Below are 13,242 nucleotides of genomic sequence, written 5' to 3'. Positions count from 1 at the left end.
TCCGATGCATACTTTTCTCAGTGGGTCTTATCTCTGATTAGAGGACTAAAATCACATGTAATTTCTAACCCCCCCCCCCAATTTAAATAATGATATGAAATGCGTACCGGAAAGTTACATAAATTTGCTGAGGATAAAATATTGTATGCATAGGGTATAATTATGATATTTTGTAGGGCATTTTTGACAAATGTTTAGTGTGAGAATTTTTGACAAATGGAATACACCCATGGATTTCTTTGTGCGGAATTTCACACTTAACAAATAATGGTTCTTCCTTTTCTTTCAGTCTGCATGAAACCGACATTCACAAGGAAAGTCACCGATTGGAGCCTATGTACAGAGCAGAAATGTTCTTAGATAGAGACTACTGTATGTCCCAAGGCCCCACTTATAATTACCTTGACCCCAACTACTTTCCTGCAAATAGATGACATGGAAAGCAAATCTGCAACCTGAAGCTTAGTATCCTCTCTGAAAACCAACCGTGGCACTGTTGACGATTCTGTGTCCACCTTGGGAAGACGTTTGCTTTCCCAGGAATGTCATCCTCAGCATGAGAGCGTCCCGAGTGCCCTCATCAAAATCCTGCTCTCTGACCTGTCATGATACTAGATAACTGAACAGAGGTTGAACATTCCTAGTGTGCGGAAAGCTTTTGGGGGAGATTTTCTTTTCACTGTGTTAGTTTGGGGGGGCGGGGGGGGTATAGGTTGGTTAAATCTGAAGAGAGGAGTTGCAAAAGTGTGGCCGGAAACAAAAGCACACATTAAGGTTAGTCATTTCCAAAGAACTTGACTACTAGGAGATGCAGAGATGATGAAGTGCGTACATTAAAAAACAGTTAAGTAGTTTGCAGTTTTGTTGTGAAAATAGTTTGCAGCACAGAAAACTGACTTCTTTAGGCAGAGTTTTAACCTAAGACAGTGTTTGCGACTAGAACGTATTCTTAAAACAATCACTGTCTCCGTGATGGTCGGTAATAGGCCTTTATAAAATTGGAGCTGCTTAATCAAGTTGATGTTTCTTTACTTTCATTTCATTTTCTTTTTTTCTTTTTACCACAACAAAATTTTATTTACCAACAGTGAAGCACTACAGGAGGCAACAGTGGCACTGCTTCCTTAACCAGCTCATGGTGTGTGAATATTATAAAATTGTCACGCAAATATATTTTTAAATGTAGTGTTATATAAAATGACCATGTGATGTGTACAAAAATATGGTGAAAAGTGCCAGTGGTAGTAACTGTGTAAGTCTCTAATACCCAACATTAACTCTTATAAAGTAAAATACACAGCCTTCTGCCTCTGTATTTGGAGTTGTTAATGCAACTCATCAAAGAAAACTGCCTAATATAAATCATATATGGGAATAATTTTCCTCTTTTGTAGTATGCACAAGATCCATGAAAGATTGTATTTTTATTACTATTTAAACAAGTGATTAAATTTAGCCTGAGCAGTGAGCAAGGGTTCACATGCATTCTTTTATACTGCTGGATTTTGTTGTGCATCATTTAAAGCATTTTGTATGTTTCTTCTTATCTGTGTATACAGTATGTTCTTAAATAATGTTCAATTGTCAGGAGAACTGTGAGAAATAAACTATGTGGATACAGTCTGTTTATATATAGAATGCTTACTGTGACTTTTTTTTGAGGTTTGACTATTGAACCAACATTCAGAATTGAAAATATAATTTAGCTCTTAAACTCAAGGGGCATCTTGATCCCCTTAAGGGGCTCAGTGTGTCCTGGTAGCCTTTGCCCAGCTATTTACTCAGCCTCTTCAAAGATTATGCACAAATACCCTGATCCTGGCACACCCGAGTTCTGAGCCGTGTTTGTTCCCACTTGCAGATAGACCTTTTGCGCATGTGCTACTCTGTTCACTTTGATGGAGGATGTAGGTTTGCACATGTGTTAATGCTCATGCACAGCTGTATACTTTTAAAATGAATGGAGCAGCGCATTGGGGTGCATGTCAGAATTACCGTGTCTTTAAGAAACCACTGGATTGGATTGACTACAGCAAATAAGTATCAAGCAAATAAGTAACATTTCCATGTAGCTTCTCTATGGCTATGATGCAGTCGTTCCCCCCAGTATTATAATTGCAGAGTAAAAAGGAAAAGCATTTTGGTACGCTTTATTAGCCTAAATATAGCAATGATCGAAAAAGCTTTGTAATATTTGTTACATATTTTTAGCTAATATATCATTTTGACATGTATAACTTGTGATTCAGAAATAATGATTATTTTAACTGTAATAGATTTCCACTTGCTTAAAAAAAACTTGAATTTTCAGAATGACTTCGAGTACATGTTTAACTTAAATATGGCAGTAAATAACTAACAAAGAATTGGCTGGTGCATTTGATAGCAGTTTTGATTTGTTTATTCACAGTGTTAATTTTCACAGTGTTTGTTAGGTGTAATCACTCTTTGTTAGAGGAGCTTGAGCATTTTTTTAATATATTGAGTAGATGATGCAGTACCGTTTCTAATGACTGAGCAGTATAACACATCGTCTGTAAGCATATCTCATTCTTTGAGAAATTTAATAAACCAAAATATATATAACGGAAAAGAATACACCTGGTGTATTTCACTTTTCTCTTTAACAAAAGCAAAGGCAAATTGCTTTGGGAAAGACAAATAACTAATGCAAATATAAATTATGTCCTTTTTACATATGCAAATGGTGTAACCCATCAGCCTGGATAATTCTTTTACACTGCAACATTCGAAGTTTGTGATGTGGGGGCGATCCATTGCCATACCAGCCGTGACATTCAGAAAAGGGATTGGTTCTGTAAGCCACCACACTGAGCAGGGGTTCTATAAGCAAGGCAGCCAATTTGATGTTGGACCCATCCTAATACACTTCCTGTGGGATTCCATTGTGTGCCAAACACAGCTGGGGAAAACTAATGGGCGAAACACAACTAAATCTCTTAGTTGATCTTTTGTTTTAATTAAATAATTGGTTTATTTGTTACATCACATCACCCGTTTTCTAAGAAGTACATGCTCAAATTGCATATTACAGAAAGTGTAAGCCAGCAGCATACCCATCAAAGCCATATAGAATAGGTAGTTAATCTTCGTCTTAAGTTTGTTTGGATGATCTTGATAGATTTTAAAGTCAGCTTTAGGGGGGTGGGGCTAAGTTTCTGACTATATTTTTCCTGATAATCCAGAAGTAACAAACTTTGTGTACATTGAAGGGTTGTGAAAGATAAAATGAAACCAAGATAAGGGTGGCCTATTTTGGAATTTTAAAACCTTGTGGTCATTTCCCCAAACCTTGATAAGTAGCGGAGATCAATGTGCAAATCAATGTTTTACGTGAGTTTCTTCAAATCTGCAATGAAGTTATTGCTGTGCTTCCTTATATGTCCTGAAAAACTGCTCCCACATGCCTGACTTGTTCCCACAGCAGTTGCCATAATATTGCATTAATAATCAGGAACATCCATGGTTGCAGGGAAAAGAAAAGCGCCCTTGATAGTTCACAGAGTAGCAAGCTGTTTATTGTGCAAATTTAAAGCAAGTTGAAAAATGCAGAAGGATCTGCAGATAATGAAGTAAAAATATTTAAAACCCTCTCTGGATGGCTGCTTTTGTTTAATGAAACCAAAAGTGCAAAGTAAAAATTATTACTCCTAGCATTTGTCCATACATTTTATTTGTTTTACATCTTCAGTACAAGAAAAGTAGCTTGAAAAATACAAATCTGCTTCAAAATGCAACTGTTGACAGAGAGATGAATCATGCAAGAAGAAATAGTAGATGGCCAGGAGAAGGTAGGAGCCAATTCTGAAGAAATCAAATATGTTTTTATCTTGTTCAGAAAATCTCAGCATTTTTACTTATTTGTGAAATCAATTTTACTTGTGTCCAGAGATACCTTGACTTGAGTGGAAAAGTACTTCTACTTATGCAAGGCACCCCTACCAACATCCTCTAATTTCCCTGAGCCCCTATGTCTCATCCTGCACCAGGAGTCAATTTTAGGGTGTGCAGGGGTTTTTAGTGAGGAGGGGGAGCCAGGGAAGCATCACTGCATCAGTGGCATTCTGCCCAATCTTCTTTGGCTCAACCCATTGTGTTTTGTGCAAAGAGTGTGCTTGCCGATTTATAAACACAGGCTGAGTAAAACACATCTCTTTCACATGTTCCTCAGGCAATGAAAGACCTAAAATTGAGATTTACAGTTGAAATACTTGTCAGACAACAGAAAACAACATGTATTGATGTGATGCCCCCATATTCTTTAAAGGGTGCATGTTAGCTATCTTAACATATGTATTTTGACACTCAAATACTATAAGTGCTTATACATTAAGTGCACCAGCAATATTTGGCACCGGTTTGTTGTTGTTTTAACCAGACCGCAATATCCTTACATTATCACATTTAAGTACATAGGCTGTTTGTACCCATTTTGGTGTTGACACAGCAGCTGATCCCATAATCATATTTGTTAACTGCTTAACATTTTACTTACTACATTGTATAATAAGAAACCACTTTTTCAGAAGATTTCTTAACTTCTGCTGCTTTGTGTTAAATGACTGCAACTCAACTGCAGGCATGTTCCACCAGTAAGATAAAATGTCAGAAAACAGATTTTTTTTCAAGCCTTATAAGAAAAAAAAAAGTTTAAATAGTCTCAGAATTGAGCTGTTCGTTTACAGAAACAACATTTCTGTCAGTTCTGCTGACTGTCAGTTAACTGGAAACTCGGATGCTGTATAGTATACCAGGTAATAGTGAAATGCAAGACATGATTTCTAGGAATTAGAGTTGTTGTTTACCATGCTGCTTTTTAACCTGCAAAGTGCAAACCGTATGATAGACGACATACAGTACTTGAATGTTACTGTACTGCATGGGTTATACAGATTTGATTTATTTTTTTTTACAAAGTTTACAATATGCACTAATCTTTCAAGGCAGCAGCTGTGGCTTTAGACAGCATTTTTGATGACCACCGACTGTGCATATGAGATAGAAAGCGTTGCAATTACACGGAAAGAGATGATGCCGTTCCTTCCTTTTTCAGAAAAGCATCGACAGAAGCACATGCTTCAAAGAAAACCTCTTCTGGTGTCCCTTCTGCATTTATCTGTTAAAAAAAAGAGATTTTATGCATCAGGTAGTTGAACCTCAAAAAGGAAACCATTCTGGTATTCTATAATTATTCCCTCCAACGCAAATTCAGGAGGTGAGTGTCTACAGGATTCGTCAAAATGCTGCTGAGAAGCAGCACTATGCTTGAGATAACCTTCAGTTCTGTTAGGGCAAAAACAAAACAGCCTGAAGAGGAATGAGCATGCTCAGTAGCTGCGAGATGCCCTGTGAGCTAGAAAATAAAGCTTGGTTTCCTGGGTTTTATTTTTAGTTAAGTTTTGTGAAATTCATTTCAGGATAGAATGTGTGTGCGTGACCTTTTTGAATAGTCCTGCAATAGGGCATTATTCAGTGCTTTAGTTAAACAGTGCAGTTGAGTATATTAAGTACTGAGCTATTTAACAGGCCACAGAGCCATTTTCAAGATTTTCTTAAAGCTATGCACAACTTGGAACCAAGTTACCTAAGGGACTGCCTTCCCCTATACTAGAGGTTGGGAGCTACCAAATAGAAACAGATGTTTCCTTTAAAAACACACAACAACAACCACCCTAACTTCTAAAGTGCCCAACACAAAAATCCTGAGACCTAGTTGCTTATAAGTTGGTGGGCCAACATGCTTGCAAATGTTACCCACTTCTGTCATAAAAGGAAAAATGTTATAGCTATTTCCTCATTTTCTAGTAGTGAAGGGGACTCACTTATGCCTCCGGATCCCAGTGGCTGGGAATCACAAATGAGGAAGATGCTTCTGCACTCAGGGTGCTGCTTGTGAGCTTCCCATAGGCATCTGGCTTGCCAATGTGAGAACAAGATGGGCCTTTGGCCTGATCCCACTGGGTTCTTCATATGCTCTTAGGAACCAGGCAGCCTCCAAAATGCTTTGGACCATGACAAAACTCTTTTCCAAAGTGCCAAACCAATATTTGAACTGAACATTGCCCTGGTGCAAACCTAGGAAAGGATTATGGCCTCTTGGAATGCTTACAGCACATGTGAATTAGCTCTTAGCCTTTTGGATGTATTCAGAAGAAGAAGGTACCATAGTCCAGTTCCAAAGCCTAGCCGGTTTACCTTAAACAATGGAATTTTGTTTTCATAATAGGTGATCACAGGCTCCATTGCTTGGTAGTAATTTTGGATGCTCTTCATGATGGCTTCTTCACTGCCATCCGAGCACTGGCTGCTCTGGCTTCTTTTCAGAAGGCGGCTGCTCATTGTCTTAGAAGAGCAGTCCATGCAGAGCATCAGAGATGGTTCGCCAATCTGGAAAAAAATGAGAAAATTGACTGAATATAAGAGCTGATCACAGCACAGCATTCTTCCTCATGGGAATGAGGTCAGAATGCAACATCCACATGGATTTTGTAGGAGAGATTCAGACAGGTGACTCAAGAACAATCTAAACAGGAATTGAGCAGATGCTCATCAAATCTGCAGATGACCCCAAACTGGGAGGGGTAGCCAATGCTGCAGAAGACACTCAGGATTAAAGAAGACTTTAATAGATGGGAGAACTGGGCCAAAACTAACAAAATAAATTTCAATAGGGAGAAATGTAAGGTTCTGCACTTAGGCAGCAGGAACCAGTTGCACAAATATAAGTTGGGGGCAGCTGGATTGCTAGTACATGTGAAAAGGATCTATGGGTCTTAGTAGACCATAAGCTAACATGAATCAACAGTGCTGTGCAGCAGCAAAAAAAAGCTAATGCTATTCTAGGCTGCATCAACAGAAGTATAGTGTCCTGATCAAATAAAAGAGTAGTACCATTCTATTCTGCCTTAGACCCCATCTGGAGTACAAGATCCAGTTCTGGGCACCACAATTTAAGAAGGATATTGTCCAGCTGGAATGTGTGCAGAGGAGGGCGACCAAGGTGATAAAGGGTCTGGAAACCAAGCCTTTTGAGGGTGTTGGGTATGTTTAGGCTGGAAAAGAGACTGAGAGGAGATATGATAGCCATCTTCAAATATCTCAAGGGCTGTCACATGCAATGATGCAGCAAGCTTGTGTTCTGCTCCAGAAGCTAGGATCTAAACCATTGGATTCAAGTTACGAGAAAGGAGATTCTGACAGGAAGAGCAGTTCAACAGTGGAACAGACTCCCACAACAGGTGGTGGACTATCCTTCAGCCAACGTTTTTAAGCAGAGGTTGGATGGCCATTAGTCTTGGATGCTTCAGTTGAGATTCCTGCATTGCAGGATGTTAGACTAGATGGCCCTTGGAGTCCCTTTCAACTCTACAATTTGTTGATTCTAGGTATGTGCAATACTATGTAAAGTAAAAGGATTCTTACAACTAGCTTAACCCCCTGCCATGTTATAGACTCCTGTTTGTTTCAAAAGAAGCTTGCCCATTTAGCACTGGAAGCTGCTGTTTGAGAAAATAATAACTAAAATAGTGTAGAAGCAGAGACTCTTGAAGCTGCAAAAATGCAACATCTAAATTAGCCCTGAGATAATGTTTTAATGGAAAAACACCTCTCCGTGCAGTGTTATATAGCAGATGATAACATAATTCATTTCATGCACAAGGAGGCACCAGTGTACCAAAAATTAGTCTCTGACCTAGTGAGGAGTTGTTCTGACACAATAACACTGTTGGTGTGAACTGAGCAATCAACTATGCCATATTTTAAAACATTACATCACAATGACGAGAGAACAATTTAGTAATATCTTGGAGGGAGCCGCTTATTTAAGGGGAAGAGGCCATTTTTGCCAAGATGAGGAAGTGAAGCCCATGACTCTTGGTGTTATAATGACAGGATTAATCTTCAGTACTTTGTACAAAAAGTGCTTTATGACAATGTAAAAATAATAATAATGCTCTCTTCATTGGTATTTCCTAATTAAAGGATTAAATGAAATCCCGCCAGCGCAGTTTGCATCAGGTGCACAGAGATAAGACTCAAAGGAGCTGCTGGGGGGGGAGGGAATATGTATGTCGTCATTCCCCTCAACCCATCTCAGCTAATTATTTAGGGTATTCTGAAGTAGCTGGCAAGTAATGTGCTACCTATTGGACGGCTTTAAAAGGGATCAGACAAGGGATTTGTGGAGGATAATGCTATTGGTGCCAGTTATCAGGGAACAAAAGTGGGAAGGATACTCGGGTCCTGCCTGCAGGCTTTCCATGGACATCTTGTTTGGCCACTGTGAGACCTGAGGACTGGATCAGAAGGCCCTGATGCAGCAGAGCTATTGTGTTTCAGCTCTCCATCAGCAAAAGGGAAAACAAAATGTGAATGGAAAACATATGGATCTGTAATGAAATAGCTCAGTGCTTTTTCTCACTGTCTTGTCTATATATTTATATCTGGGTTTCTTCTTTCTTTAAACAATTCTATGGCAAACATAAACTGTACTGCATATGCATCGGTTTCTAAATAGTTTGTATCGGTGCATTCCTAAATTGATATTTTGTGTGCTTTGTGTGCATAAAAAGTGATATGCAATGTATGAACATTAAACACAAGAGTTCAGCAGGCAGAGCTTTTCCTGAAGGGTATCTGCATACTAAGACATCATTTTTATGAATTTCGGCATGTTGCACAGCAGTACGAGGCACAGGTCCCTTGCTGAAAAAAATTCCTGGCAGCCCTAATTAGAAGATAGGAAAGTGCTTTTTCCTGAACCAGATCATCAGTCTCTCATGCTCAGTATGGTCCCCAGCCATGCTGGGTGGGTTGATGGGAGTTGTAGTCTAAAACATCTGAATGGCACCAGGTTAGGGAAGGCCGATCTACCCAGACTGACAGTGGCTCTCCAGGGTTTTCAAATGGAAGTGTTCCCCAGACCTACCTAGAGAAGACAAGGATGGAACCTGGAACCTTTTGCATTCCAAGCGAGTGCTCTGCTGTTAAGCTGCAGCCTTTCCCTTCACAATGTGATAACGCTCACTCACCTAGAATATAATTTTCACCACTCCTCTTCCTCTCCTCACTTCTTCCCCAACTTTATACTGTAAAGGTAAAGGGACCCCTGACGGTTGTGGCCAGCATGACTAAGCCGCTTCTGGCGAACTAGAGCAGCGCACTGAAACGCTGTTTACCTTCCCACCAGAGTGGTACCTATTTATCTACTTGCACTTTGACGTGCTTTCGAACTGCTAGGTGGGCAGGAGCAGGGACCGAGCAACGGGAGCTCACCCCGTCGCGGGGATTTGAACTGCCAACCTTCTGATCAGCAAGTCCTAGGCTCTGTGGTTTAACGCACAGCGCCACCCGCGCCCCTACCTTATACTGTACTCAACATTAATGTCTTGTAACAAATGTAATTGATATGTAGGAAAGACTTTACATCCTGAAAAAAGTGAGAATGCACATATTTTTGTAAACCAATAAAATCTTTTAAAAATAATAATAATAAATGTTCACCTGGCTCTCAAATTCTTCTCCTTGCTTCATCTCCTGGGGATAACCATCAATCAGGAACCCATTTGTGCCTCCCATATTGGCAAGTATAACTTCTTTCAGGAGATCCGTAACAATATCCTTAATGGAAGAAGATTAAATAATTTTTGTTTAGAAACCACTTTGACACCGCAGTGCTTTGGAGTGAGACACAGACAAAACTCACAATCCTAGTGCATCATTTCAGGCCCAGGTGCTCCGCCCCCACCCTTATCAGCTGAGGATGCGCCAACATCCTCATTGCACATTTTCACAGGAAGTAAAATGCTTAGTTACCAAACTACTGGGTTTTAAAAAATAATCTCATCGTAGTCAGAGCTGGATTAACAGCTGACTCAGCATGGGACCTTTGTAAATATAGTATGCCGAGAGAGCTTCTAAAATAGCCTAAATCAGTGTGAGGGAGGCAAAAAAAGCCTATGACGCCTTGAAGTAAGCATGCTTCTTGTGCCATACTGTGGTTGAATTTTAGGGTGCCAAAGGAATCTTTGGCTAGTAACAAATGATCTTCTGAAATGTGTTGTGGAAAGAGGACTTATTCCAGCAGCAGAGAATGTGGTGGGGCTGAATCCCTTGCCTGATCTCCCTCTAGCCAAGTCACTACTGCACAGTCAGATGAAGATGGGGAGAAGCAAGGCAGCAGCAAGGTCAATGTGGTGTAAGCCCACTGGGAAAGCCAATCCAGTGTTCCATTCTACATTTGCATTGTCACTATTGCCCCTGCTCCTCCCTGTCTCTGTGACTTGGGCAGAGGGAGGTCAAGTAAATGGCCCAGCCCCACTGCACAATCCATTCCTGACATCCTTTCAAACAGCTGGCAGTCATAACTGCACTAAATGTTCTTTCCTTCTTTGGGTTTTGTGTCTGTCAGATTCTCTGTCAGACACATCACGTCTCCGGATCACAGCTTACCCCTGGTACAAGTTTGCCGCTTTCCAGGTTATCTCTGATGATCCTGCTCCTTTCTGATAATGATGACATTTCACGCTGGATGAGACCATCCGTCGACAGATGCAAAAATCCATACTTCTGTGCTAATTTCTCGCACTGGGTTCCTTTACCAGAGCCTGGGCCTCCTTTGTGAGCAAGCACAAGTTCTTAAGTTTGAGACACATCAACCCAATTCATCATGAGACAGATCAGCAAACAACAAGATGCTGCAAAATGGCATTTGGAGTGCTGGAATAAAGCTCTCCTGAATTGCTGAACCACTGAAGCCCATCAACCTTTTTAAAAAAATTTAAAACTATACCAGTGCCCCAAACAATATCTAAGTAGAGGTCCCTAGAGCAGGCTTCTAAACAGCCACTTGCCTGACTGTAAGAAATAAGACTAGCTGACAGGCAAGCACTTTTGTAAACTTGATGACAATGAGACAAGTTTTTCTTCCCTTTCTTCCCCTAGTTCACCCTTAACACACCTAGGCTGTTGACAGATGCCAAATAATAGTAACCTTCTAAAACCTATCTGCAAAGCTGCCTTAGTTTTGATACTAATCTGCCGCTATCACTGTTTTCGTCAGCTGCGTCAAGTATTGCTGCTGCAGGTGAGTCCCAGTAAACAGCCTGATACACTGCTCAGAGCAGGGACAACAAGGAAAAAACACGACATGCATTACTGACTGTCAACCCAGTGAGAATGTGTGTGAGTACACATCTAGACACAAATTGGGCTTTAAAAAAGGGGTGTTTGGCTTGGCAGGAGGTTGCTGCTAAGGACAGCTCAGTTTTGTTAGTTTTAACATCCTTTTTTACAACTAGAATGATGTGAGCTGTGCATCTTTCGTTAGCTCTCTTCATATGACCTGTTGAATGGATTCCACAATGTGGGTTTAACATTTGTGTTCTTAGTATTGGATGTTGTTAACCGACTTTTGATGTGTTTAAACAGCTAATTGTCAAACTTTAAACTGTGTCATAATTCGTATTTACTTTAGCTATTGTTTTTAAATTGTCCGTTTATTGTGCATCTCTTGTGAGCACAATGTGTTTGTGGAAAATGTGGAACATAAATAAAATGACTATGATTCTTATGACAGCTCCTCCGGCCTCCCACCCATTGGGTGACAGAAGAAGAGACTAGTGGCCCGGAGGCAGGCAGTCACCATGGGCTCATTCAAGCTGCGGAAACAAAGCCCTGCCAGATTTATGTAACTCTCTATGGTACCTCAATTCTCGTCTCTGGAGAAACACATCTACTCAGTAATCACCATGAGCAAAATTATTGCATATGTCAGTTTTACAATGTTCCAGCAGAGGAGAGATTACTGTCTTTTATACATTTACTTGTGATAAATCACATACACACTTCTATAAATACTAGTCACTTGCTGAGAAATGATGGTCACTGTGACTCTATGTGGTGGTTATATAGGGCGGCTGCTGGTGCCCGTTACTCTCTTGGACAGATGCATTGTAATAAGAAAACCAGTAATTGCAAGTGCCCAGATGAGAAACGGAGACCAGCAGAGAGGAGACAGCTAATTGCTACTACTGCATGTCTTGTTACAAAGACTAGATGTGAAAACTTGCCTCTTCTCTTCTGGAAAACGAGGAACCTGATAATCAAGAAACAAGATCTAATAGACAGAATTATTTTATGTTTTTTGTTCCCTCTGCCAGTTCCTTTACAGTAATAATAACCTGTACCTTAGAAAAGAGCCCAAAATGCTTATCCACAATGTGATTTAAAAAAGCTCAAAAGCTCCGTCAGTGCTGTGGAACTGACCTTTCCTTCTCATTTCTTTCTTGTTTCTGCAAAGCATATGCAACTTTTCAGTTATGGAATACCTTCTCCTCCTCTTCAAGAATATAAATAAAAGAGGATTTGAAACTGGTTCTATGTTCTATTAAAGGTTTTTCACCCCCTCTTGCTTGGAATTGCTTGAGATCAAAGATGGATGCATTGACTAAAAATAAGGTCAGCAGGACTGAGATGAATGCTGTTCTCACATGACAGGACTGATGCATTCCTTATAACTACTCAGTTTTGCCAGCATCTTCTGCTTCCCTCCACTTTAAGGGTAAGGAGTCTGTAGACACGGGGACTCTTGTCTTTTCCTAGGATCCCTCTTATGGTTGTTTTTTTTCTTTCCTGTTTGGACTCGAGCTGTCATCCTACTTAGAGAAAAATCAAGCCTGCAATGCTACATGTACCCACTAGAAAGTTGAACCCAGAAAAAGTAAGTGTGCATAGGTTTAGACTCCAAGGCCAGTTGAGATGGGGAACCCCTAGAAAATACACAGGAGGGGTGGAGCAAGACAGGGCAAAAGTTGTGCAAGTGTAAATCCTTGCACTGATGGGACACATTATTCGGATACCACTCCTGGTTTCTTTGCAAGTTTCAGGAATGCAGACCCTAAATAAAGATTATGCAAAAGCAACGGGTTGCTGGTGGCCTTGTATGATGTCCCTGTTAGGTATGCTGCTGTGTGAGCATAGTCCTGCAGACTGAATTGGGGACTAGCTGTTGTCTGCACCTTAGCTCTTCGGAAAATAACTTCTTGTAATAAGCCTGGCACAACAGAGTCTCCAGCTGCTACTAAAGCATAAATAATAAATAGCATACATCTGCTCTGAAGATTTAACTCAGCTGGAAATCTGTTGCAGATTTGGCATTTCCTTCCTAAGGCAGTGTGTGAATAATGGCCACCAACCAATAAACTCGTCACGACATTCACC

General features: G+C 40.3%; 2 protein-coding genes across 8 annotated transcripts in view; one reads left to right on the top strand and one right to left on the bottom strand.

Moving 5' to 3' along the window:
• The window catches only part of ZZZ3 (zinc finger ZZ-type containing 3), a 43,061-nt gene extending 38,133 nt beyond the window's left edge, over window positions 1-4,928 (top strand). For all 7 annotated transcript variants that reach the window (XM_081868332.1, XM_081868336.1, XM_081868335.1 and 4 more), the window contains one exon: window positions 290-4,928. In XM_081868332.1, the coding sequence (XP_081724458.1) occupies window positions 290-434 (145 nt within the window). In that variant the 3' untranslated portion in view covers window positions 435-4,928. The remainder of the gene's footprint in view (window positions 1-289) is intronic.
• The window catches only part of AK5 (adenylate kinase 5), an 88,674-nt gene continuing 79,109 nt past the window's right edge, over window positions 3,678-13,242 (bottom strand). Inside the window, exons 11-14 of the mRNA XM_081868351.1 lie at window positions 10,474-10,637; window positions 9,526-9,642; window positions 6,217-6,408; window positions 3,678-5,137 (exon numbers count right to left, since the gene is read on the bottom strand). Coding sequence (XP_081724477.1) covers window positions 5,036-5,137; window positions 6,217-6,408; window positions 9,526-9,642; window positions 10,474-10,637 — 575 coding nt within the window. The 3' untranslated portion in view covers window positions 3,678-5,035. The remainder of the gene's footprint in view (window positions 5,138-6,216; window positions 6,409-9,525; window positions 9,643-10,473; window positions 10,638-13,242) is intronic.

This window comes from Podarcis erhardii (assembly GCF_964252035.2).
Source record: "Podarcis erhardii genome assembly, chromosome: 6".
Lineage (NCBI taxonomy): Eukaryota > Metazoa > Chordata > Lepidosauria > Squamata > Lacertidae > Podarcis > Podarcis erhardii.
Note: the sequence above shows the minus strand (reverse complement) of the source record. Positions and strands in the feature narration are given on the sequence as shown.